The 26,796-nt window shown below is 46.7% G+C and overlaps 4 protein-coding genes across 4 annotated transcripts; all 4 read left to right on the top strand.

Moving 5' to 3' along the window:
- The first annotated feature begins 4,849 nt into the window (after window positions 1-4,849).
- Window positions 4,850-5,788, top strand: LOC149524404 (olfactory receptor-like protein OLF2). Its single transcript, XM_089778849.1, has one exon. The coding sequence runs from the start codon at window positions 4,850-4,852 to the stop codon at window positions 5,786-5,788; it is 939 nt and encodes a 312-aa protein (XP_089634975.1).
- Window positions 5,789-10,844: 5,056 nt separating this feature from the next.
- On the top strand, window positions 10,845-11,783 carry LOC102457233 (olfactory receptor-like protein OLF2). Its single transcript, XM_014575524.3, has one exon. It carries the CDS (start codon window positions 10,845-10,847, stop codon window positions 11,781-11,783), a length of 939 nt encoding a protein of 312 aa, XP_014431010.3.
- Window positions 11,784-17,639: 5,856 nt separating this feature from the next.
- On the top strand, window positions 17,640-18,578 carry LOC112546410 (olfactory receptor-like protein OLF2). Its single transcript, XM_025186648.3, has one exon. The coding sequence runs from the start codon at window positions 17,640-17,642 to the stop codon at window positions 18,576-18,578; it is 939 nt and encodes a 312-aa protein (XP_025042433.3).
- A 6,622-nt stretch (window positions 18,579-25,200) lies between these two features.
- LOC102457742 (olfactory receptor 5AR1-like) lies at window positions 25,201-26,148 on the top strand. The gene has a single exon (XM_006111811.4). The coding sequence runs from the start codon at window positions 25,210-25,212 to the stop codon at window positions 26,146-26,148; it is 939 nt and encodes a 312-aa protein (XP_006111873.3). The 5' UTR covers window positions 25,201-25,209.
- The last annotated feature ends 648 nt before the right edge of the window (window positions 26,149-26,796 follow it).

Raw genomic sequence — 26,796 nt, 5'->3', positions numbered from 1 at the left:
GCACCAAGGACTTTTAAGCCAGCAGCTATAACATCTCTGCTGCGAACTTGCATCAAGAACTGGGAGGTTCGATGCATGTAACATATGATACTTTATCAACCTCACTCTCGCTCCTTTTTTTCTTGTTAGTAATAAACCTTTAGATTTTAGATTCCAAAGGATTGGCTCAGCGTGATCTTGTGGGTAAGTTTCAGAAGGTAAATTGACCTGGGACCTGTGGCTGGTTTCTTGGAACCGGACAGAACTTGTTCGGGGTAAGTGAGATTGGGTTCTAAAACCCCTCACCTATGTATAAGGCCCGGGGCCATCTGGAGCACGGATACTGCTGGGTTATCAGATGGGTTTTGCTCGTGAGGCTTCTGAGTGTCCAGTCAGGCAGCAGAAGAGCTCTGTGAGGCTGGTTTGTGGCCTATTTGGGAAGCGCTGCCAGTCAGGGGGCTGAAAGGAGCCCTGACTTTGAGCAATTCTCCCAGAGCGGATGCCCTCAGCCGTGCCCAGACCTGGCCCGGTCCATCACAATGGGGAATTTTGACCTGGGAGTGTTGGGCCAAGTGGATGGGGGCAGACTATCTGGCCATAGGGTGAGTGAGGGGGGGACGGGGTCTGGACATGAGTGGGTGGGGGCCACTTATTGGTTTTTGCACCACATGGCAGGCACCGTGTAACACGCCTCCCGTTGCTCACATCCCCCAGAAGCCTCCTGTAAAGTGTTTCCTGGAGGACATAAAAGGGCAGTGCAAATGAAGCCATTTTGGGCTCCTGTCCTGCAAGCGGAGGGAAGGAAACCGCTCTCACAATGGGACATTTTTTTCCCTGCTTGTTCCCCACGTGATCAGTCTGGTGGGGAGCCTTGAGGCTGCCTGCTTCTATTGCTCCCCACAAATTCCCCCCGCCTTCAGCTCCTCCAGGAAGCCAGTGCTCACGCTCCAGTGTGGGTAGGGTGGGCCAGGAAGGCGTCAGCAACAGTGCCGGCTCCCTGCTCTGGGGGGAGCAAGGGAACGGCTGAGCTGGGCCTCCCCAGAGAGCCATAGGATGCCGACCCCCAATCTGAAGGCAATGGAGAGACACATTATTCTTGGGGAGGATTCTGACTGAAAGGAACCAGCCTGCAAGGCTGGAAAAGCGGGTGATGAGACAAATCTTTGTTTTGAATTCGTTTAGGCTCTTCAGTGAGGTGTTACTGACATTTTACCTCTCTATTCTTTGTAACCAATTCTGATCTTTACGTCTCCTTATTGGTAATCACTGAAAATCTTTCTCTCTGCCATCAATAAACGGGATGGATTGTTTCACTGTGTTTTGCTACTTCAGCAGAAGATTTGCACCTGTCATTTTCTGTCTATAACATGACCGACTTAACATGAGCAGGTGCTGTCCAGGAGGGTGGTGGACAATACGAGGATTTTGACGTAGTGGGGATTCTGTCTACTCTTGTAGCCATGCTTTTCACTCTGGTTTTGAAATTCACAGGTTGCTTTCTTGTGCTGTGTGTGAGGCCTACTGTCCTGTGTTGCTCTGCAGTGACGCTGTGTGTGTGTGCCTCAGTTTCCCTGGGCACTGAAGCACTATCTGCATGAGAAGGGTACGGTTGAGTGTAACTCACCGTGCAGCATCACTAGGCCTTGTGACCTGGAGGTTAGTGGTCTGTGTGGTTGTATTGAAAGGCAGCACGTGATACCCCTGTACCTGAACCTGCCAGAGGTACAGCCCAGACCCTTAGCTGGGAATTATTTTCATAGCCCAGATTTCCTCCCGCAAGCTGCTAGCAGACATGTTAGCAGAGAAGAAAACCATTTCTACCTCTGTCTGCGCGACTCCGCTCTGGTTTCTCTGTACGTTACTGGTGGTGCAGTGACTGCTGTGTCTCTTCCCTTTAAGAGTCAGTGAAGAAAGAGGGAGAAGGGGTCTCCAGATATCCGGTCCTTCCTTTTATACTCCTGTCCCCCCTTTCAGACACTTTGCCAGCTGGTTAGCAGGAAACAGAATGTCTATGGGTACATCTACACTACAGCGCTAATTTGAACTAACTTAGGTCGAATTAGTTAATTCGAACTAAGCTAATTCGAACTAATGCATCCAGACTAAAAAACTAGTTCGAATTAGCGTTTTGCTAATTCGAACTAGCATGTCCACACAGAGTGGACCCTGAACAGAGGTTAAGGATGGCCGGAAGCAGTGCCGGCAGGGCATCAGATGAGGACTTAGAGCGTGGAGCTGCTGGCTCAGGCTAGCCGAGGGTTGTGCTTAAAGGGACCCGTCCCCCACCCCGGACAGACAGCTCTCAGGGGTGCCCCGCTTGCAAAGCAGTCCTGGCTTGGATTGCCCGGAGTACCCACACTGGGCACATCACAGCACTCGGCCATCAGACCGGCTGCACTTGCCGCAGGCTGCCATCTGGGGAGAGGGGGCAATTGGGGGGCTGCAGGAGAGCTTCCACCCCCAGAAGCCCGCAGAGCCAGCCCAGTCCTCCCCATCGGGGGCTTGTACCCCATTCCTCCCTCACCTCTTTCCACTTACCCCTCCCTAGCCCCCCTTCCTGATGTACAAAATAAAGGACAATTATGTTCACAAATAGAATCTCTCTTTATTGAACAAAACTGGGGGAGACTGGGAAAAGGAGGTGGGAGAGGGGAAGAGAGAGGGTGGGAGAGGGGAGGGCAACTACAATGATCAGGGGTTGGGAACAGGTCCTATATAAAGAGAGGCTAAAGAGACTGGGACTTTTCAGCTTAGAAAAGAGGAGATGGAGGGGGGATATGATAGAGGTCTCCAAAAGTAAGAGTGGGGTGGAGAGGGTGCATACAGAAAAGTTCTTCATTAGTTCCCATAATAGAAGGACTAGAGGACACCAAAAGAAAGGAATGGGTAGCAGGCTTCAAACTAATAACAGAAAGTTGTTCTTCACAAAGCAAAGAGTCAACCTGTGGAACTCCTTGCTGCAGGAGGCTGTGAAGGCTAGAACTAGAACAGAGTTTAAAGAGAAGTGAGATCAATTCATGGAGGTTGGGTCCATGGAGTGGTATTAGCCAAGGGGTAGGATTGGTGTCCTTGCCCGAAGTTTGTGGAAGGCTGGAGAGGGATGGCATGAGACAAATGGCTTGGTCACTGTCTTTGGTCCATCCCCTCCAGGGTCCCTAGGGTTGGCCGCTGTCGGCAGACAGGCTACTGGGCTAGATGGACCTTTGGTCTGACCCAGGACGGCCATTCTAAGCTCAGGGCTCAGGGTCAGGGGTCTCAGTGGATCCCCTTGATTTTCATGCACACCTGCTCCTGGGTGGCCAGGCTGGCAGCTCTCCTGCCCTAGACGGCCACTTTCCTGTGCCTAGTGCGGAGGTTGTGGACGAGGTCCACGAGGTCTGCACTGGACCAGGCGGGTGCCCGCCTCTTGCAGTCCTGGGCAAGCTCCCGGGAGCCGCCAGCCTGGTCCCGGGAAGAGGGGGAGCGCTGGGGGGCATCAGGTGGCTGGCTCGAGCATGCAGTGTCCTTTTCTCACCTCACGTACTGTATTGCTACACATGATTTATCAGGAGGATACCAACAAACCAATTCTAGTTTTCAGATGCTACATTGACAGGTGTATTTTTAAAAGATCTCACAGAAAAAAAAATAAACCACAAAGAATTCACACGAAGAAACCAAGTCCCTCCACAGGCTACATCCTCAGAAATACAAGACAAAACCAGATTAGCCATTGAAATATATGACCCCTAAAATGTGAGAGAACCACTGCCGGTGTAGCACACCACACATTTTAACCACATATATAACCTTCTATAGGCAGCACGATCATAACAAATTTGTGGGAATGGCCCCTCGATTGCACAGTAACATCGTTCGGATTACATTGGAATGTGACAGTTTTCCTTCTGGAACAGAGAGGAGTGGGATGCCATAGATCCCTAGCCTGGTACTCAATATCTTGGACACAAATGGCATCATTTAATAACAATGGCAGGAAAGAATGGGCCAAATTAATCCCCAGGACATGAGTTACCCCCCGGGTGTCTTTGATTCCCTGAGCTCATTAATGAGGTGTTGGGTCTCTCTGAGCTCGGGTATTCCCAGGTGCTTCAGGACTAATGTTCCATAGATGGCAGCTCTCAGTATAAAACTTCATGGACGCACCCAACTGGCTGTTTCTGTCAAAGGGGAAACACCACCTCGTGTGTCTCTTCTTAGCAGGTACGTGCTGTCGTCCTGCATCAAAGCCACACCACCGCGGACACACCAGGGAGATTGGCAGGTATTGAACTGATGATCCTCCGCACTAAATACCTGAGCCCAGATACAACCCCTCAAACTAAAGGAAAAACCCAGGTGTTTGGGAAAGGCAGGCAATTACAAACTCAATGAAGGAAGTGTTTTTTCTGGGGTTTCCTAAGGATTAGAGAATGTGCCATTTTTAAGTGCCCAAAAATGTAATTAGCTCAAGAAGGGCTGAGATTAATGTGTGTCAATCTCCCACTCCTCTTTAAGCAAGGGGAGCTCTGTGGCTCAGAATCTCGGTTTGGGTGAAGCTTGTGTGCTGTGCTAAGTAATAATCTCATCCGACGGAGAGGGTTTCACCTGTATTCTTTTACCGCAGAGTCGCAAGTCACTGTTTGCTGCTCAGATTAGTGAACAGGAGTGTTACCGCGTGTTGTGTGGTTAACCTGTGTGTCCTTGTACTTGTACAGTGCGGACAACTGGAATGATCCTCTGTGAACATCTGGCTTTGTGGACTAAGCACCTCTTTCAGGCCATAGTGGCATCCGTTTTTCATCACTTACTTGGTTACACAGAGGGACAGCTTTGCAGAGCCATCCAGCTGCCCGCATACCTTTAGCTGCCTGATCTCAGGTCAGAGGAGATGGAAGAGGGAAATCACTCAGAGGTGACTGAGTTCATTCTCACAGGACTCACAGATCGTCCAGAGCTACAGGTCCCTCTTTTTGGGGTGTTCCTACTGATTTATATTGTCACCGTGGTGGGAAATGGGGGGATGATCTTTTTAATCAAGACTGACCCTCGACTCTACACCCCCATGTACTATTTCCTCGGTTATTTGTCTTTCTGTGATCTTTGCTATTCCACTGCGATTGCCCCTAAAATGCTGCAGAATTTCTTAGCCAAGAGGAAAAGCATTTCTTACACCGGCTGTGCTGTGCAAATGTATTTATGTTATGTTTTTCAAGTTGTTGAGTGTTTCTTGCTGGCTGTGATGGCGTATGATCGTTATGTGGCCATCTCCAACCCACTGCTCTATACGGTCACTATGTCCAAGCGGCATTGTAACCTGCTGGTGGCTGGGGTGTATGGGGTGGCATTGGCAGATGCAACGACAGGCACGTATTACACATTCCGGCTGTCATTCTGCCACTCCAACGTCATCAATCATTTCTTCTGTGACCTGCCCCCGCTGCTTGTGCTGTCCTGCTCTGACACCCTCATCAGTGAGATTTTGATGTTTGTCTCCATGTGCTACACTGTAGGGATCAGTGTTGGGACCATTCTCCTCTCCTATGTCTGTGTCATCTCCACTGTCATGAGGATCCATTCTGTCAAGGGTTTGCGCAAAGCCTTTTCCACCTGCGCTTCCCACTTGACTGCAGTGGCCATGTTTTATGGCACCCTCCTCTTTATGTATTTCCGACCCACCTCCAGCTACTCCATGGACAGTGACAAAATAACCTCAGTATTCTACACGCTGGTGATCCCCATGTTGAACCCCCTCGTCTACAGCCTGAGGAACACAGAGGTGAAGGGCGCCCTGAGGAAAGCCATGAATAAATTTCGGACCCATTCTTGAATCTTTTTAACTCAGTCCAAACTTTTCATGCACTTGGGTTGGTTCTATGATGTAGTGGCAAGTGTGATGTGTGTGATTTTTATAGCTGAACCAAAGGGTGTTTTCACAGCCTCCTGAGGCTCTGTGGCTCTTTATGTGCTCTGTGGGGTGGTTGTATAGATTGTCACTTGGTTTGTGTCCATATGCAAGGAGGAGCGGCAGCCCAAAATATGTAAGAGCAAGAGTAAGATTCCCAAGAGAGACCACAGTGTGGGTGACTGTGACAGTCTGCACTGAACTGAATTGACAAGAGCGTGGAAAGAGTGAGTTTTCTCCAAAAAAATCAGTTAAAAAGAAAGTTCAATCATAGACACCAGATAATTGGCAAAATGTCAGAAAAGCCTCTTCCAACAAAATGAAAAAAAAATAAAATAAAGTGTCAGCTTAGCCGTACCCTAAGTTACACCACTTTATGCAGATATTATTCAATTTGACTTAAAGCAGATTCCCCCCCACGCCGTGTGAATGGGAGAGTTGCATAACAGAAGCTTTGCAAATTCAATCACCTGAGAGCATCAGTGTAGACCAGCCCATGATGGAACAGTCTTTGTAGATACTTCACTCCCGAACTTCCATGTAATTCCATGCACTGTAAATACAACATTTTTAAATGACCATATGTTTTTGCTACTACTGTTTTATTTTCCACATTCAGAATGAAAAATTAGCATATTTTCTTTAGAGCGCAGGAATTGTGTGAAACAGCAAAAACAAAAACAAAACAAAAAAACCCACTTCTGGTATGTGTATTAAGATGAGGGCCTAAAACATACGACCACGCAGCACAGGCCTGGCTTGAGGCCTGAGGCCTAGTTAACAATGGGCAAAACATGGTTGACATAAAGCAGAGCTAAGCTGTGAGCAAGAGGCAGGCCCCAGCTCACAGAACTTGGCACGAACAGGGCTGAGAGCACGAAACACTAATTGGTACTAGGTACCGACTGCAAAACAATAATTGGTACTGGTCATAAGTGGAAAGCACATGGTAATACTGGCTCATTTAAAAAGATCTTGGTACCCACTCCTGACAGATACAGACTCAGGTTCCAGAAAGGGTCTAAAATGACTGATGAATAGAGATGGTCTAAACATACCACAAGGTACAGGGTGATGGGTGGTATCTAAGTAGCATCAGAGGGTGGTAACCTGACAACTTCAGAGGGTACCAACCTGATACACCAGCAATAAGCTTTGACTTGTTTTACCTGTAGATAACGTGGTCTCTTCGGAGAGAGGAGGGGGACAGCCTTTGAATGACATAGCGGCACTGGGACCTCTCACTGATTGAGTCAATCCATTGTGGCAAATATTTTCTGAAGTGGTTCAGTTCAGTTGTCTACTGACAGCTATGACTGTAATTTGCTCTACAATAAACCAGCCTTGTCGCCTTCGATTCTTATCTGGTTTGCCCTCTCTGGGGGCTCTCTTGGGGTCTGCTGCGGAGACTAAGTGCACAAGTCCACACCGGCCACATCACCTAGAACACACACAAGTAGCCCTCTGTTTCTAATAGTAAATGAAGCCAAAGACCTGTGAGGACACCTCGGGAATAAACCTTAACCAGCCCTCCCTGAAAAACTACAGTACGTACAAAGTGAAATTGTCTCTTCTCATTCCACCTATTTGGAAGCAGTATATATCAAAGTATTCAGTAATTCAGTGCCCATATGGAAAAATAGAAAAAAATGGATCTTAAATTCTTTCTGCCCATGGCATCAACACCATCTAAAGCAGGGGTTGGCATCCTTGTCAAACCAAAAGCCCAAATACATCAAAATTCAGAGCAAGAGGTCAACAAAGAGCCATATAAGAATGCCCATTTGCATGACTGAAAATATACAACTTCATATTATTGATTGTTAACATAATTAATTAGAGCATAACTGCAACATTGTACTCACTGACTTTATTTAATGGGACTTCTGCTGCTGTATCTTTTTGCACATTTCTTTGAAGTTTACATCATAACAGATCAAATCAAACAACCTGTGTGCATTCAAGCTGTCTTGTATGAGGCCCGGGGCTGTCTGGAGCATGGATACTGCTGGGGTGTCAGATGGGTTTTGCTCGTGAGGCTTCTGGGTGGCCAGTCAGGCAGCAGAAGTGCTCTGTGAGGCTGGTTTGTGGCCTATTTGGGAAGGGCTGCCAGTCAGGGGGTTGAAAGGAGCCTGACTTTGAGCAATTCTCCCAGAGCGGATGCCCTCAGCGGTGCCCAGACTTGGCCCGGTCCATCTCAATGGGGAATTTTGACCAGGGAGTGTTGGGCCAAGTGGATGGGAGTAGACTATCTGACCATAGAGTGAGTGAGGGGGTGATGGGGTCTGGACATGAGTGGGTGGGGGCCACTTATTGGTTTTTGCACCACATAGCAGGCACTGTGTAACACGCCTCCCACTGCTCGCATCCCCCAGAAGCCTCCTGTGAAGTGTTCCCCACAAGATCCCCCGGCCTCCAGCTCCTCCACACTCCAGTCTGGGCAGGGTGGCCAGTAAGGCGTCAGCAGTAGTGCCGGTTCTCTGCTCCGGAGGGAGCAAGGGAACGGCTGAGCTGGGCCTCCCTAGAGAGCCATAGGATGCCGACCCCCGATCTGAAGGCAATGAAGAGGCACATTGTTCTTTGGGAGAATTCTGGCTGAAAGGCACCAGCCTGCAAGGCTGGAAAAGCAGGTGGTGAGACAAATCTTTGTTTTGAATTCATTTAGGCTCTTCAGCGAGGTGTTACTGATGTTTTACCTTTCTATTCTTTGTAACCAATTCTGATCTCTGAGTCTTATTATTGGTAATCACTGAAAATCGTTCTCTCTGCAGTCAAAAATGGGATGGATTGTTTCATAAATGACGCCACTGTGTTTATAGTTAGGAACCTCCACTTCAGCAGTAGATTTGCACCTGTTATTTTCTGTCAATAACATGACAGACTTTATATGAGCTGGTGTTGTCCAGGAGGGTGCTGGACAATACAAGGACTGTGACGTACTGGGGATTTTGTCTACTCTTGTAGCCACTCTGGTTTTGAAATTCACGGGTTGCTTTCTTGTGCTGTGTGTGAGGCCTACTGTCCTGTGCTGCTCTGCAGTGATGCTGTGTGTGTGTGCCTCAGTTTCCCTGGGCACTGAAGCACTGCCTGAGAAGGGTACGGTTGGGTGTAACTCACTTTTCAGCATCACTAGGCCTTGAGACCTGGAAGTTAGTGCTCTGGGTGGTTGTATTGAATGTCAGCGCGTGATACCCCTGTACCTGAACCTGCCAGAGGTAGAGCCCAGATCCATAGCTGGGAGTTACTTTCATAGCCCAGATTTCCTCCTGCAAGCTGATAGCAGACATGTTAGCAGAGAAGAAAACCATTTCTACCTCTGTCTGCGCGACTCCGCTCTGGTTTCTCTGTACGTTAGTGGTGGTGCAGTGACTGCTGTGTCTCTGCCCTTTAAGAGTCAGTGTAGAGAGAGGGAGAAGGGGTCTCCAGATATCCGGTCCTTCCTTTTATACTCCTGTCCCCCCTTTCAGACACTTTACCAGCTGGTTAGGGGGAAACAGAATGTCTATGAGAAAAAATCTTTAAGGCTCCTTTTTCCTCATATTTTTGAGCTTCCTTATTTCCCTTCCTCCTCGATGATGCTATTTATTATTTCCATGTAGAACTTACCATTGGTTTCAGACAGACCTGTCTGATAACAACATTTTATAACGTGGGTTAATAATAACATGCAGTGTCCTCTTCTCACCTCGCATACTGTATTCCTACACATGAGGATACCAACAAACCAATTCTAGTTTTCAGATGCTACATTGACAGGTGTATTTATAAAAGATTTCACAGAAAAAAAAACACAAAAGAATTCACACAAAGAAACCAAGTCCCTGCACAGGCTACATCTTCAGAAATACAAGACAAAACCAGATTAGCCATTGAAATATATGACCCGTAAAATGTGAGAGAACCACTGCCTGTGTAGGACACCACACATTTTAACCACATATATAACCTTCGTTAGGCAGAACACTCATAACATATTTGTGGGAATGGCCCCTCGATTGTACAGTAACATCGTTCGGATTACATTGGAATGTGACAGTATTCCTTCTGGAACAGAAAGCAGTGGGATGCCATAGATCCCTAGCCTAGTACCCAATATCTTGGACACAAACGGAATCATGTAATAACAATAGCAGTAAAGAATGGGCCAAATTAATCCCCAGGACATGAGTTACCCCAATGGTGGCTTTGATTCCCTGAGCTCATTAATGAGATGTTCGGTCTTTCTGAGCTCAGGTATACCCAGGTGCTTCAGGACTAATGCTCCATAGATCGCAGATCTCAGTATAAAACTTCATGGACGCTCCCAAATGGCTGTTACTGTCGAAGGGGAAACACCACCACGTATGTCTCTTCTCAGCAGGTACGTGCTGTTGTCCTGCATCAAAGCCACACCACCACAGAGACACCGGGTTGATTGGCAGATATTGAACTGACGATCCTCCTCACTAAATACCTGAGCCCAGATACAACCCCTAAAACTAAAGGAAAAACCCCCATGTCTGGGGTTTCCTAAGGATTAGAGAATGTGCCATTTTTAAGTGCCAAAAAATGTCATTAGCACAACACACAAGCTTCACCCAAACAGAGATTCTGAGCCACAGAGCTCCCCTTGCTTAAAGAGGAGTGGGAGATTGACACACATTAATCTCATCCCTTCTTGAGCTAAGTAATAATCTCATCCGATTTAGATGGTTTCACCCGGATTCTCTTACCGCAGAGTCACAAGTCACTGTTTGCTGCTCAGATTAGTGAACAGGAGTGTTCCCACGTGTTGTATGGTTAACCTGTGTGTCCTTGCACTTGTACAGTGCGAACAACTGGAATGATCCTCTGTGAACATCTGGATTTGTGGACTAAGAACCTCTTTCAGGTCATAGTGGCATCCGTTTTTCATCACTTACTTGGTTACACAGAGGGACAGCTTTGCAGAGCCATCCACCTGCCCACAGACCTTTAGCTGCCCGATCTCAGCTCAGAGGAGATGGAAGAGGGAAATCACTCAGAGGTGACTGAGTTCATTCTCACAGGACTCACAGATCGTCCGGAGCTGCAGGTCCCTCTTTTCGGGGTGTTCCTACTGATTTATATTGTCACCGTGGTGGGAAATGGGGGGATGATCTTTTTAATCAAGACTGACTCCCGACTCCACACCCCCATGTACTTTTTCCTCGGTTATTTGTCTTTCTGTGATCTTTGCTATTCTACTGCGATTGCCCCTAAAATGCTGCAGAATTTCTTAGCCAAGAGGAAAAGCATTTCTTACACCGCCTGTGCTGTGCAAATGTATTTATGTTATGTTTTTCAAGATGTTGAGTGTTTCTTGCTGGCTGTGATGGCGTATGACCGTTATGTGGCCATCTCCAACCCACTGCTGTATACGGTCACTATGTCCAGGAGGCTTTGTAACCTGCTGGTGGCTGGGGTGTATGGGGTGGCATTGGCAGATGCAACGACAGGCACGTATTACACATTCCAGCTGTCATTCTGCCACTCCAACGTCATTAATCATTTCTACTGTGACCAGCCCCCACTGCTGGCGCTGTCCTGCTCTGACACCCGCATCAGTGAGATTTTGATGTTTGCCTCCATGTGCTACACTGTAGTGATCAGTGTTGTGATCATTCTCCTCTCCTATGTCTGTGTCATCTCCACCGTCGTGCGGATCCACTCTGTCAAGGGTTTGCGCAAAGCCTTTTCCACCTGCGCTTCCCACTTGACTGCAGTGGGCATGTTTCATGGCACCCTCCTCTTTATGTATTTACGTCCCACCTCCAGCTATTCCATGGACACAGACAAAATAACCTCAGTATTCTACACGCTGGTGATCCCCATGTTAAATCCCTTCGTCTACAGCCTGAGGAACACAGAGGTGAAGGGCGCCCTGAGGAAAGTCAGGAATAAATTTCAGACCCATTCTTGAATCTTTTTAACTCAGTCCAATCTTTTCATGCACATGGGTTGGTTCTATGATGTAGTTGCAAGTTTGATGTGTGTGATTTTTATAGCTGAACCAAAGGGTGTTTTCACAGCCTCCTGAGGCTCTGTGGCTCTTTATGTGCTCTGTGGGGTGATTGTAGATATTGTCACTTGGTTTGTGTCCATATGCAAGGAGGAGCGGCAGCCCAAAATATGTAAGAGCAAGAGTAAGATTCCCAAGAGAGACCACAGTGTGGGTGACTGTGACAGTCTGCTCTGAACTGAATAGACAATAGCATGGAAAGAGTGAGTTTTCTCCAAAAAAATCAGTTAAGAAGAAAGTTCAATCATACAGAGAGCAGATAACTGGCAAAATGTCAGAAAGGCCTCTTCCAACAAAATGAAAAATAAAATAAAGTGGCGGCTTAGCCGTACCCTAAGTTACAGCACTATATACAGATATTATTCAATTTGACTTAAATCAGATTCCCCCCCACGCCGTGCGAATGGAAGAGTTTCATAACAGAAACTGTGCAAATTCATTCATCCGAGAGCATCAATGTAGACCAGCCCTGATGACAATCCATGATGAAACAGTCTTTGTGGGATGGGAAGTTCAGACTTTGATGGGCTAGACAGAAGGAGACAGAGGTGAGCATCCTCATAACGGGGAAAAAACATTCAAGAGAGAGGATACCACCATTGACTAAGTTTGCTTGCTTTAAATCCTCACCTATCCTCTGCATATGTATGCCATGATTTCGGGACAAAGCTATCATAGGATGTGTAACATGTGTATGAATCATTTCAGGTCAACTAAAGCTGCATTGCTTTTAGTTATACATAAGTATTTCAGCAGAAATTCACCCATTTCCAGAATCACTTGCCTCGGGATCATTGTACCTCATGTTCACAATCTAAAGAATTGATTTCAAGGCCCTTTCTATATTTTAGAACCAAAGGGCTAAGGAAGTAGACACTCAGAACTCCTAGACTAGGTGATCTTAGCTACTATAGACAACATTACTGAATTGATAAGGTGTTCCCATATTTGTTGATTCTCAGAGTAAAGTAGATACTCCAAAGGTCCCCTTCCTCATTTTCTCCCTGCTCATGGCATCAACGCCATCTAAAGCAGGGGTTGGCAATCTTTTCAAACCAAAAGCCAAGCTACATCAAAATTCAGAGCAAGAAGTCAACAAAGAGCCATATAAGAATGCCCATTTGCATGACTGAAAATATACAACTTAATATTATTGATTGTTAACATAATTAATTAGAGCATAACTGCAACATTGTACTCACTGACTTTATTTAATGGGATTTCTGCTGCTGTATCTTTTTGCCATTTCTTTGAAGTTTACATCATAACTGGTCAAATCCAACACCATGTGTGCATTCAGGTTGTCTTTTTTCAATCTTATAGCAGGGGGCTTCAGGAGTCCTGGTTGGGGTAGGAGATTGGGTGTATGATGGACTCATGGCACCAAGTTGGCATGTGTGAAGGTGCAGAAGTGTTATGACAGGGAACTGGGGATGAAGGAGGTCAGGAGCCCCGGGCAGGGGGTTCAGGTTAATGATGGACTTAGGGTTGCTGTGTGCAGTGGGGCAGGAGTGTTATGATGCTAAGTCATATGGACGTGAGCCTCAATTGGGGGCTTGTTGGCCAGGCTTTATTTAAATAAAATGTCCAACACAAAAGGTTTCAACATTGTCTTGATTTATGGTAGGAAAAGGGAACTTTTGGTTCGGGGGCCTCTGACCTTAGAAAAGTCAGACGGGGAGCACATAAGTGAGAATCAAAAACAACCCTCCAAAAAAAACCCCACTCCTCAATGATGTGCCCACCAACTGTTATACCTCACTCCACTGGAGCTCCAGATCTATAGCGGAGGGTGGGGCAGGAAGGACTAAGGTTCAAAGTCTCAATCCAGATTTACTCATCTGGGGTTCTGGGGTTAGTGGATATTGTGGGCCCGCCCTAAGCTCTGGGATGGGGCCAAAAATGAGAAATTCAGTGAGTAGGGCCGAGCTGCCAGTGAATGGGATGGGGTTGGAGTGCAGCATCTAGGTGGGAGAAGGTGGGGTGCAGGAGGGAGTGAAGGTGCAGCGTGTGGCGAGGGTGCAGGCTGCCTGTCCCGGGGATGCCTGGCTGGGAGGGGGAATTGTGGCCAGGGAGCAGATGGGGGATTGTGTTTCTGGCCAGAGGGCTACAGGTAGGGAGGATTTGGAAGGGAGCTTGGGACAGAGGGGATTTTGGCCAGGGAGTTGGAGGTGTCTGTGTAGGGGACATAGAGCAGAGGGATTTTGCCCAGGGGGCCAGTGGCTGGAGGTGACTGGTCAGCACGCTGGGGTTAGGGTGGGATTTTGGCCAGGAGTCTCTGGCCAGGGTAGTGGGGAAATGGGTGTCACGTTCCTGGATTTTAAGGGGAGCAGTCAGATCACTGCTGCACCCAAGAGGGGCTGGGAGTGTTTCCCCCAAAAGTTGGTACAAAGGGGGAATACGAGGTTTCAAATGAAAGCTTGTCTTATCCTGATTCTATATATGCTAGTCACGTAATTGTATAATGTTTGTGTGTGAAGTTATAAGTATGTCCTCTGTGTGGATACTGAATGTTTCTCTGTATGTGGTTGAGCAATGGGCAAGGAAGCTCGGCCTATAGACATGCTAATGAGACCTCTATAGGTCATGGACACACCTCAAGAATGGTGACCGATACTTAAGGGCTCCCAGCAGGGAACACAGGGATAGGCCACGGGACAAGTGACCTCCTGCAGCTAAGAAGAGACTGGAAAGGAGGTATAAAGATGCCATGTGGCATGCTCCATTTTGGTCTTCAGATTCACTCTTAATCCCAGATGCTGCTTCGCAAGGAACTATGAGCCAGAAATAACTGTGGACCCATCCTGACATAGGATGTGCACCAAGGACTTTTAAGCCAGCAGCTATAACATCTCCGCTGCAAGCCTGCATCGAGAACTGAGAGATTCGATGCATGTAACGTATGATACCTTATCAACCTCACTCTCGCACTTTTCTTTCTGTTAGTAATAAACCTTTAGATTTTAGATTCCAAAGGATTGGCTCAGCGTGATCTTGTGGGTAAGATCCAGAAGGTAAATTGACCTGGGACCTGTGGCTGCTTTCTTGGAACCGGACAGAACTTGTTCGGGGTAAGTGAGATTGGGTTCTAAAACCCCTCACCAGGCTGCCTGGAGCACGAATACTGCTGGGGTGTCAGATGGGTTTTGCTCGTGAGGCTTCTGGTTGGCCAGTCAGGCAGCAGAATTGCTCTGTGGGGCTGGTTTGTGGCCTATTTGGGAAGGGCTGCCAGTCAGGGGGTTGAAAGGAGCCTGACTTTGAGCAATTCACCCAGAGCATACACCGTCAGCGGTGCCGAGACCTGGCCCGGTCCAGCACAATGGGGAATTTCGACCAGGGAGTGTTGGGCCAAGTGGATGGGGGCAGACTATCTGGCCATAGAATGAGTGAGGGGGTGATGGGGTCTGGACATGAGTGGGTGGGAGCCACTTATTAGTTTTTGCACCACATGGCAGGCACCGTGTAACACGCCTCTTGCTGCTCGCATCCCCCAGAAGCCTCCTGTGAAGTGTTTCCTGGAGGACATAAAAGGGCAGTGGAAATGAAGCCATTTTGGGCTCCTGTCCTGCATGCGGAGGGAAGGAAACTGCTCTCGCACTGAGACATTTTTTTCCCTGCTTGTTCCCCACGTGCTCAGTCTGGTGGGGCGTCTTGGGGCTTCCTGCTTCTATTGCTCCCCACAAACTCCCCCCGCCTTCAGCTCCTCCAAGAAGACAGTGCTCACGCTCCAGTGTGGGTAGGGTGAGCTAGGAAGGCGTCAGCAACAGTGCCGGCTCCCTGCTCTGGGGGGAGCAAGGGAACAGCTGAGTTGGGCCTCCCTAGAGAGCCATAGGATGCCGACCCCCGATCTGAAGGCAATGGAGAGACACATTGTTCTTGGGGAGGATTCTGACTGAAAGGAACCAGCCTCCAAGGCTGGAAAATTGGATGGTGAGACAAATCTTTGTTTTGAATTCATTTAGGCTCTTCAGTAAAGTGTTACTGACGTTTTACCTTTCTATTCTTTGTAACCAATTCTGATCCTTAAGTCTTATTATTGGTAATCACTGCAAATCTTTCTCTCTGCCGTCAATAAACGGGATGGATTGTTTCATAAATGACGCCACTGTGTTTTCCTATGAAAATAGTTAGGAAGCTCCAGATATTCGGTCCTTCCTTTTATACTCCTGTCCCCCCTTTCAGACACTTTACCAACTGGTTAGCAAGAAACAAAATGTCTATGAGAAAAAATCTTTAAGGCTCTTTTTTCCTCATATTTTTGAACTTCCTTTATTTCCCTTCCTCCTCGATGATGCTATTTATTGTTTCGATACAGAATTTGCTATTGGTTTCAGACAGACCTGTTTGATAACAACAATTTGTAACGTGGGTTAAAAATAGCATGCAGTGTCCTCTTCTCACCTCACGTACTGTATTGCTACACATGATTTATCAGGAGGATACCAACAAACCAATTCTAGTTTTCAGATGCTACATTGACAGGTGTATTTATAAAAGATCTTACAGAAAAAAAAATAAACCACAAAGAATTCACACGAAGAAACCAAGTCCCTCCACAGGCTACATCCTCAGAAATACAAGACAAAACCAGATTAGCCATTGAAATATATGACCCGTAAAATGTGAGAGAACCACTGCCTGTGTAGCACACCACACATTTTTAACCACATATATAACCTTCTTTAGGCAGCACGATCATAACAAATTTGTGGGAATGGCCCCTCGATTGCACAGTAACATCGTTCGGATTACATTGGAATGTGACAGTATTCCTTCTGGAACAGAAAGCAGTGGGATGCCATAGATCCCTAGCTTGGTACTCAATATCTTGAACACAAATGGCATCATTTAATAACAAAGGCAGTAAAGAATGGGCCAAATTAATCCCCAGGTCATGAGTTACCCCAATGGTGGCTTTGATTCCCTGAGCTCATTAATGAGGTGTTGGGTCTCTCTGAGCTCGGGTATTCCCAGGTGCTTCAGGACTAATGTTCCATAGATCGCAGATCTCAGTATAAAACTTCATGGACGCACCCAACTGGCTGTTTCTGTCGAAGGGGAAACACCACCATGTGTGTCTCTTCTCAGCAGGTACGTGCTGTTGTCCTGCATCAAAGACACACCACCGCAGATACACCACGGAGATTGGCTGGTATTGAACTGACGATCCTCCACACTAAATATCTGAGCCCAGATACAACCCCTCATACTAAAGGAAAAACCCTGGTGTTTGGGAAATACAGGCAATTACAAACTCAATGAAGGAAGTGCTTTTTCTGGGTTTTCCTAAGGATTAGAGAATGTGCCTTTTTTAAGTGCCAAAAATGTCATTAGCACAACACACAAGCTTCAACCAAACCAACATTCTGAGCTGCAGAGCTCCCCTTGCTTAAAGAGGAGTGGGAGATTGACACACATTAATCTCAGCCCTTCTTGAGCTCAGTAATAATCTCATCCGACTGAGATGGTTTCACCCGGATTCTCTTACCGCAGAGTCACAAGTCACTGTTTGCTGCTCAGATTAGTGAACAGGAGTGTTCCCGCGTGTTGTATGGTTAACCTGTGTGTCCTTGCACTTGTACAGTGCGGAAAACTGGAATGATCCTCTGTGAATATCTGGCTTTGTGGACTAAGCACCTCTTTCAGGCCATAGTGGCATCCATTTTTCATCACTTACTTGGTTACACAGAGGGACAGCTTTGCAGAGCCATCCACCTGCCCACATACCTTTAGCAGCCTGGTCTCAGCTCAGAGGAGATGGAAGAGGGAAATCACTCAGAGGTGACTGAGTTCATTCTCTCAGGACTGACAGACCGTCCAGAGCTGCAGGTCCCTCTTTTTGGGGTGTTCCTATTGATTTATATCGTCACCATGGTGGGAAATGGGGGGATGACCTTATTAATCAAGACTGACCCCCGACTCCACACCCCTATGTACTTTTTCCTCAGTTACTTGTCTTTCTGTGATCTTTGCTATTCCTCAGTGATTGCTCCTAAAATACTGCAGAATTTCTTAGCCAAGAGGAAAAGCATTTCTCGCACTGCCTGTGCTATGCAATTGTATTTTTGTTACCTTTTTATAGATGTTGAGTGTTTCTTGCTGGCTGTGATGGCGTATGACCGTTATGTGGCCATCTCTAACCCACTGCTCTATACAGTCACTATGTCCAGGCGGCTTTGTAACCTGCTGGTGGCTGGAGTGTATGGGGTGGCATTGGCAGATGCAACGACAGGAACGTATTATACATTTCGGCTGTCATACTGCCGCTCCAACGTCATCAATCATTTCTTCTGTGACACCCCTCCGCTGCTGGTGCTCTCCTGCTCTGACACCCGCATCACTGAGATAGTGCTGTTTGCCTCGATGTGCTACACTGTAGTGATCAGTGTTGTGATCATTCTTCTTTCCTATATCTGTGTCATCTCCACCGTCGTGCGGATCCACTCTGTCAAGGGTTTGCGCAAAGCCTTTTCCACCTGCGCTTCCCACTTGACTGCAGTGGGCATGTTTCATGGCATCCTTCTCTTTATGTATTTCCGACCCACCTCCAGCTACTCCATGGACAGAGACAAAATAACCTCAGTATTCTACACGCTGGTGATCCCCATGTTGAACCCCCTCGTCTACAGCCTGAGGAACACAGAGGTGAAGGGCGCCCTGAGGAAAGCCATGAATAAATTTCGGACCCATTCTTGAATCTTTTTAACCCAGTCCAAACTTTTCATGCACTTGGGTTGGTTCTATGATGTAGTGGCAAGTGTGATGTGTGTGATTTTTATAGCTGAACCAAAGGGTGTTTTCACAGCCTCCTGAGGCTCTGTGGCTCTTTATGTGCTCTGTGGGGTGATTGTAGAGATTGTCACTTGGTTTGTGTCCATATGCAAGGCGGAGCGGCAGCCCAAAATATCAGAGGGGTAGCCGTGTTAGTCTGAATCTGCAAAAGCGACGAGGAGTCCTGTGGCACCTTATAGACTAACTGAAGTGTAGGAGCATAAGCTTTCGTGGGCAAAGACCCACTTCGTCAGATGCAGGTAATGGAAATTTCCAGAGGCAGGAATAAATATGCAGGCCAGGATCAGGCTGGAGATGATGAAGTGGATCCAATCAATTGATTGGATCCACCTCATCATCTCCAGCCTGATCCTGGCCTGCATATTTATTCCTGCCTGTGGAAATTTCTACTACCTGCATCTGACGAAGTGGGTCTTTGCCCACGAAAGCTTATGCTCCTACACTTCAGTTAGTCTATAAGGTGCCACAGGACTCCTCGTCGCTTAGACCAAAATATGTAAGAGCAAGAATAATATTCCCAAGAGAGACCACAGTGTGGGTGACTGTGACAGTCTGCACTTAACTGAATAGACAATAGCGTGGAAAGAATGAGTTTTCTCCAAAAAATAAGTTAAAAAGAAAGTTCAATCATAGAGACACCAGATAATTGGCAAAATGTCAGAAAGGCCTCTTCCAACAAATTGAAAAATAAAATAAAGTGGCAGCTTAGCCGTACCCTAAGTTACACCACTGTATACAGATATTATTCAATTTGACTTAAAACAGATTCCCCCCCCACGCCGTGCGAATGGGAGAGTTGCATAACAGAAGCTGTGCAAATTCAATCACCTGAGAACATCAATGTAGACCAGCCCTGATGACAATCCATGATGGAACAGTCTTTGTGGGATGGGAAGTTCAGACTTTGATGGGCTAGACAGAAGCAGACAGAAGCAGGAAGTGAAAGTTGATCACCCATGTCAGACCTGAGATTCCTCTTAATGGGGAAAAAGCATTAAAGAGAGAGGATACTCCCCACCATTGACTAAGTTTGGCTGCTTTAAATCCTCACCTATCCTCTGCGTATGTCTGCCATGGTTTCGGGACAAAGCTATCATAGAATGTGTAACATGTGTATGAATCATTTCAGGTCAACCAAAGCTGCATCGCTTTTAATTATACATTAGTATTCCAGAAGAAATCCACCCGTTTCCAGAATCACTTGCCTCGGGGTCATTGTACCTCATGTTCACAATCTAACAAACTGATTTCAAGGCCCTTTCTATATCTTAGAACGAAAGGGTTAAGGGAGGAGACACTCAGAACTCCTAGACTGGGTGATCTTAGCTACTATAGACAACATTACTGAATTGATATGTTGTTCCCATATTTGTTGATTCTTATAGTAAAGTAGATACTTCACTCCCGAACTTCCATGTAATTCTATGCATTGTAAATTCAACATTTTTAAATTACCATATGTTTTTGCTACTACCGTTTTATTTTCCACATTCAGAATGAAAAATTAAAATATTTCCTTCTGCAGGAATTGTGTGAAACAGCAAAAACAAAAGCAAAACAAAAAACCCACTTCTGTTATGTGTAGTAAGATGAGGGCCTAAACCATACGACCACGCAGCACAGGACTCGTTTGAGGCCTGAGGACTAGTTAACAATGGGCAAAACATGGCTAACAAATAGCAGAGATAAGCTGTGAGCAAGAGGCAGGCCCCAGCTCACAGAACTTGGCATGAACAGGGCTGAGAGCACGTAACACTAATTGGTGCTAGGTACCGCCCGCAAAACAATAATTGGTACTGGTCATAAGTGGAAAGCACGTGGTAACACTATCTTATTTAAAAAGACCTTAGTACCCACTCCCCACAGATACAGACTCAGGTTCCAGAAAGGGTCTAAAATGACTGATGAATAGAGATGATCTAATCATACCACGAGGTACAGGGTGATGGGTGGTATCTAAGTAGCATCAGAGGGTGGTAACCTGACAACTTCAGAGGGTAGCAACCTGATACATCAGCAGTAAGGTGTGACTTGTTTTACCTGTAGATAATGTGGTGTCTTCAGGGGCGGGGGGATGGGGAAGACAGTCTTTGAATGACATAGCGGCACTGGGCAATGAGTCATTCCATTGTGGCAAATATTGTCTGTAGTGGTTCTGTACAGTCTACTGACAACTATGCTCTGCAATAAACCTTGCTTGTCGCCTTTGAATCTTATCTGGTTTGTCGTTCTTGGGGGCTCTCTTGGGGTCTGCTGTGGAGACTAAGTGCACAAGTCCACACCGGCCACATCACTTGGAACACACACAAGTAGCCTTCTGTTTATAATAGTAAATGAAGCCAAAGACCTGTGAGGACACCTCAGGAATAAACGTTAACCAGCCGTCCCTGAAGAACTACAGTACGTACAAACTGAAATTGTCTCTTCTCGTTCCAACTATTTGGAAGCAGAATATATCAAAGTATTCACTAATTCAGTGCCCATATGGAAAAACAGCAAAAAATTAATCTTAAATTCTTTCTGCCCATTAGTGGAGTCCCCTTCTTCCTTTTCTGCCTGCTCATGGCATCAACACCATCTAAAGAAGGGGTTGGCAACCATGTCAAACCAAAAGCCAAAATACATCAAAATTCAGAGCAAGAGGTCAACAAAGAGTCGTATAAGAATGCCCATTTGCATGACTGAAAATGTACAACTTAATATTATTGATTGTTAACATAATTAATTAGAGCATAACTGCAACATTGTACTCACTGACTTTATTTAATGGGACTTCTGCTGCTGTATCTTTTTGCACATTTCTTTGAAGTTTACATCATGACTCGTCAAATCAAACACCATGTGTGCATTCAAGCTGTCGCCTGTCAATCTTATGGCAGTGGGCTTCAGGAGTCCGGGCTGGGGTAGGAGATTGGGTGTATGATGGATTCATGGCACAAAGTTGGCCTGTGTGAAGGTGCAGAAGTGTTATGGCAGGGAACTGGGGATGACGGAGGTCAGGGGTCCCGGGCAGGGGGTTCAGTTGTATGATGGCCTCAGGGTTGGTGCATGCAGTGGAGCAGGAGTGTTATGATGCTACAGTCTTATGGAGGCAAGCTTCAATTGGGGGCTTGTTGGCCAGGCTATATTTAAAGAAAATGTCCAACACAAGGTTTGAACATTGTCTTGATTTATGGTAGGAACAGGGAACCTTTTTTGATTCGGGGGCCTCACTCCCCTGCAGCTCTAGACCCATAGCGGGGGATGGGGCAGGGAGGACTGAGGTTCAAAGTCTCGGTCCAGATTTACTCTTCTGGGGTTCTGGGGTTAGTGGATATTATGGGCCAGCCCTAAGTTCTGGGATGGGGCCAAATGAGAAGTTCAGTGTGTGGGGCAGGGCTGCCAGTGAATGGGATGGGGTTGGAGTGCAGGATCTAGGTGGGAGAAGGTGGGGTGCAGGAGGGAGTGAAGGTGCAGCGTATGGCCAGGGTTCAGGCTGCCCGTCCCGGGGATGCCTGGCTGGGACGGGGAATTGTGGCCAGGGAGCAGATGGGGGATTGCGTGTCTGTCCAGAGGGCTAGAGGTAGGGAGGATTTGGAAGGGAGCTTGGGACAGAGGGGATTTTGGCCAGGGAGTTGGAGGTGTCCGGGCAGGGGACATAGAGCAGAGGGATTTTGCCCGGGGGGCCGGTGTCTGGTCAGCAGGCTGGGGTTAGGGTGGGATTTTGGCCAGGGGTCTCTGGCCAGGGTAGTGGGGAAATGGGTGTCACGTTACTGGATTTTAAGGGGAGCAGTCAGATCACTGCTGCACCCAAGAGGGGCTGGGAGTGTTTGCCCCAAAAGTTGGTACAAAGGGGGAATACGAGGTTTCAAATGAAAGCTTGTCTTATCCTGATTCTATATGGCTACGTCTACACTGGCCCCTCTTCCGTAAGGGGCATGTAAATTTCAAGAGTCGTCGTAGGGAAATCCGCGGGGGATTTAAATATCCCCCGCGGCATTTAAATAAAAATGGCCGCCGCTTTTTTCCGGCTTTTAAAAAAGCCGGAAAAGAGCGTCTAGACTGGCCCCGATCCTCCGGAAAAAGCGCCCTTTTCCGGAGGGTCTTATTCTTACTTTGAAGAACATGTGTAACATGCCTCCCGTTGCTCGCATCCCCCAGAAGCCTCCTGTGAAGTGTTCCCCACAAGATCCCCCGGCCTCCAGCTTCTCCATGCTCCAGTATGGGTAGGGTGGGCCAGTGAGGCGTCAGCAACAGTGCCGGCTCCCTGCTCCGGGGGGAGCAAGGGAACGGCTGAGCTGGGCCTCCCTAGAAAGAGCAGGTGGTGAAACAAATCTTTGTTTTGAATTCATGTAGGCTCTTCAGTGAGGTGTTACTGACATTTTACCTTTCTATTCTTTGTAACCAATTCTGATCTTTAAGTCTCATTATTGGTAATCACTGAAAATCTTTCTCTCTGCCGTCAATAAACGGGATGGATTGTTTCATAAATGACACCACTATCAAAATAGTTAGGAACCTCCACTTCTGCAGAAGATTTGCACCTGTCATTTTCTGTGTGAGGCCTACTGTCCTGTGCTACTCTGCAGTGACGCTGTGTGTGTGCCTCAGTTTCCCTGGGCAATGAAGCACTGAATGAGAGGGGTATGGTTGGGTGTAACTAACCGTTCAGTGTCACTAGCCCTTGTGACCTGGAGGTTAGTGCTCTGTGTGGTTGTATTAAAAGGCAGCACGTGATACCCCTGTACCTGAACTTGCCAGAGGTAGAGCCCAGATCCATAGCTGGGAGTTATTTTCATAGCCCAGATTTCCTCCAGCAAGCTGCTAGCAGACATGTTAGCAGAGAAGAAAACCATTTCTACCTCTGTCTGCGCGACTCCGCTCTGGTTTCTCTGTACGTTAGTGGTGGTGCAGTGACTGCTGTGTCTCTTCCCTTTCAGAGTCAGTGAAGAGAGAGGGAGAAGGGGTCTCCAGATATCCGGTCCTTCCTTTTATACTCCTGTCCCCCCTTTCAGACACGTTACCAGCTGGTTTTAGCAGGAAACAAAATGTCTATGAGAAAAAATCTTTAAGGCTCCTTTTTCCTCATATTTTTGAGCTTCCTTATTTCCCTTCCTCCTCGATGATGCTATTTATTATTTCGATACAGAATTTGCCATTGGTTTCAGACAGACCTGTTTGATAACAACAATTTGTAACGTGGGTTAATAATAACATGCAGTTTCCTCTTCTCACCTCACGTACTGTATTTACATGATTTATCAGGAGGATACCAACAAACCAATTCTAGTTTTCAGATGCTACATTGACAAGTGTATTTATAAAAGATCACACAGAAAAAAAATAAACCACAAAGAGTTCACACAAAGAAACCAAGTCCCTCCACAGGCTACATCCTCAGAAATACAAGACAAAACCAGATTAGCCATTTAAATATATGACCCGTAAAATGTGAGAGAACCACTGCCTGTGTAGCACACCACAGATTTTTAACCACATAAATAACCTTCTTTAGGCAGCACAATCATAACAAATTTGTGGGAATGGCCCCTCGATTGCACAGTAACATCGTTCAGTGGGATGCCAAAAATCCCTAGCCTAGAACTCAATATCTTGGACACAAATGGCATCATTTAATAACAATAGCAGTAAAGAATGGGCCAGATTAATCCCCAGGTCATGAGTTACCCCGATGGTGGCTTTGATTCCCTGAGCTCATTAATGAGGTGTTGGGTCTTTCTGAGCTCGGGTATTCCCAGTTGCTTCAGGAATAATATTCCATAGATAGCAGATCTCAGTATAAAACATCCTGAATGCAACAAACTGGCAGTTTCTGTCAATGGAAAAACATCACTACGTCTGTGTCTTCTGAGCAGGTCTGTGCTGTTGTCCTACATCACAGCCACACACCCATAGAGAAACCATGATGATCCACATCTATTGTATTGAAGATCCTCAACACTAAATACCTGAGCCCGGATCCAACCCCTCCAACTGAAGGAAAAACCTCGGCATTTGGAAAAACAGGCAATTAAAAGAGTCACTGAAGGAAGTGGTTTCTCTGGGCTTTCCTAAGGACTAAAGAACATGACATTTTTAGGTGCCAAAAAGTGTCATGAGTACAACACACAAGCTTTACCCCAAGCTGAGATGCTGAGCCACAGATCTCCCCTTGCCTAAAGAGAGCAGAGAGATTGACACACATTAATCTCAGCCCTTCTTGATCTAAGCATTAATCTCATCCAACTGAGATCGTTTCACCTGATTCTCCTACAGTGGAGGCACAACTCACTGTTTGCTGCTCGGATTAGTGAAGAGGAGTGTCTGTGTGTGCAGTATGGTTAACCTGCGTGTCATTGTATTTCTATAGTGTGTGCATTGTACGGAACAACTGGAATGACCACATGAGAACATCTGGCTCTGTGGACCAAGCCTTTCTTTCAGATCATACTGGTACCCATTTTTCATCACTTACTTCAGTAGAGAGAAGAGACTTTTCTATAGAGCCATCCACCTACCCACATCCCTGTAGCTGCCTGCTCTCAACTCAGAGGAGATGGAAGAGGGAAATCACTCAGAAGTGACCGAGTTCATTCTCTCCGGACTGACAGATCGTCCGGAGTTGCAGGTCCCCCTGTTTGTGTTGTTCCTACTGATTTTTGTTATCACCCTGGTGGGGAACGGGGGGATGATCTTGTTAATCAAGACCGACCCAAGACTCCACACCCCCATGTACTTTTTCCTTTGGAATTTGTCTTTCTGTGATCTCTGCTATTCCTTGACAATTGCCCCCCAAATGCTGCAGAATTTCTTAGCAGAGAGGAAAAGCATTTCGTACACTGCCTGCGCTGTGCAAATGTATTTCTTCATCGCTTTTTCAGATCTTGAATGTCTCTTGCTGGCTGTGATGGCGTATGACCGTTATGTGGCCATCTGTAACCCACTGCTCTATACGGTCACCATGTCCAGCCGGCTTTGTAACCTGCTGGTGGCTGGGGTGTATGGGGTGGCATTGGCAGATGCAACGACAGGCACGTATTATATATTCCAGCTGTCATTCTGCCACTCCAACGTCATCAATCATTTCTTCTGTGACAGTCCCCCACTGCTGGCTCTGTCCTGCTCTGACACCCACATCATTGAGATTTTGATATTTGCCTGTGCATGCTATACTGTAGCGACAAGCATTGTGACCATTGTCCTCTCTTATGTCTGTATCATCTTCACAATCCTGAGGATCCGCTCTGCTAAGGGCCGGAGAAAAGCCTTCTCCACCTGCACTTCCCACTTGACTACAGTGGGCATGTTTCATGGTACCCTCCTCTTTATGTACCTCCGACCCACCTCCAGCTACTCCATAGACACTGACAAAATAGCTTCTGTGTTTTACACACTGGTGATCCCCATGTTGAACCCTCTCATCTATAGCCTCAGAAACCAGGAGGTGAAGGGCGCCCTGAGGAAAGCCATGAATAAACTCCTGACCCATTCTTGAATCCTTTTATCTCAGTCCAAACTGTTTGTGGCACTGGAGTTGGCTTTATGATGTAGTTGCAAGTATGAAGTATGTGATGTTTATAGCTGTACCAAAGGGCGTTTTCACACTCTCCTGATACTCTGCGACTCTGCATGTGCTCTGTGGGGTGGTTGTAGAGATTGTTACTTGGTTTCTGTCCATATGCAAGGAGGAGAAAGGTGATTTGCATGGCAATGAGCTTTATTGTAAGCTAAGGGCACAGCAAAACAAGTAAGAGCAGGAGTAACATTCCCAAGAGATGGCACGGTATGGGTGCCTGCTGTGTGGCAGTTTTCACTGAAATGAATAGTCAATAGTATGGAAACAGTGAGTTTTCTCCACAACATCTGTTAAAAAGCAAGTTCAGTCATCCAGGCACCAGATAATTATGCCACAGTAGTAGGTTCGCTACGAGTTCTTTCTTTCTCCCAGACTCATAGAATCGTAGAACTGGAAGAGGTCATCTAGCCCAGGTAACTGCCCAGCACCAAGCATTAACTCGACTTTCCCGAACAGGTGTTCATTGAACATGCTCTTACAGATCTCCAATGATGGAGATTCCACAACTGTGAGACAGGTGTGTCGTCTAACCTGCCCCAGTATAGAAAATTCCACAACCTCCCTACT

This window comes from Pelodiscus sinensis, chromosome 5 (assembly GCF_052426305.1).
Source record: "Pelodiscus sinensis isolate ZL-2025 chromosome 5, ASM5242630v1, whole genome shotgun sequence".
Classification (NCBI taxonomy): domain Eukaryota; kingdom Metazoa; phylum Chordata; order Testudines; family Trionychidae; genus Pelodiscus; species Pelodiscus sinensis.
This window is presented reverse-complemented; position numbering and strand designations above follow the sequence as displayed.

Bases quoted from the DNA above. Each gene is read 5' to 3' on its own strand.
- LOC149524404 (XM_089778849.1), top strand. From the start codon at position 4,850: ATGGAAGAGGGAAATCACTCAGAGGTGACTGAGTTCATTCTCACAGGA.
- LOC102457233 (XM_014575524.3), top strand. From the start codon at position 10,845: ATGGAAGAGGGAAATCACTCAGAGGTGACTGAGTTCATTCTCACAGGA.
- LOC112546410 (XM_025186648.3), top strand. From the start codon at position 17,640: ATGGAAGAGGGAAATCACTCAGAGGTGACTGAGTTCATTCTCTCAGGA.
- LOC102457742 (XM_006111811.4), top strand. From the start codon at position 25,210: ATGGAAGAGGGAAATCACTCAGAAGTGACCGAGTTCATTCTCTCCGGA.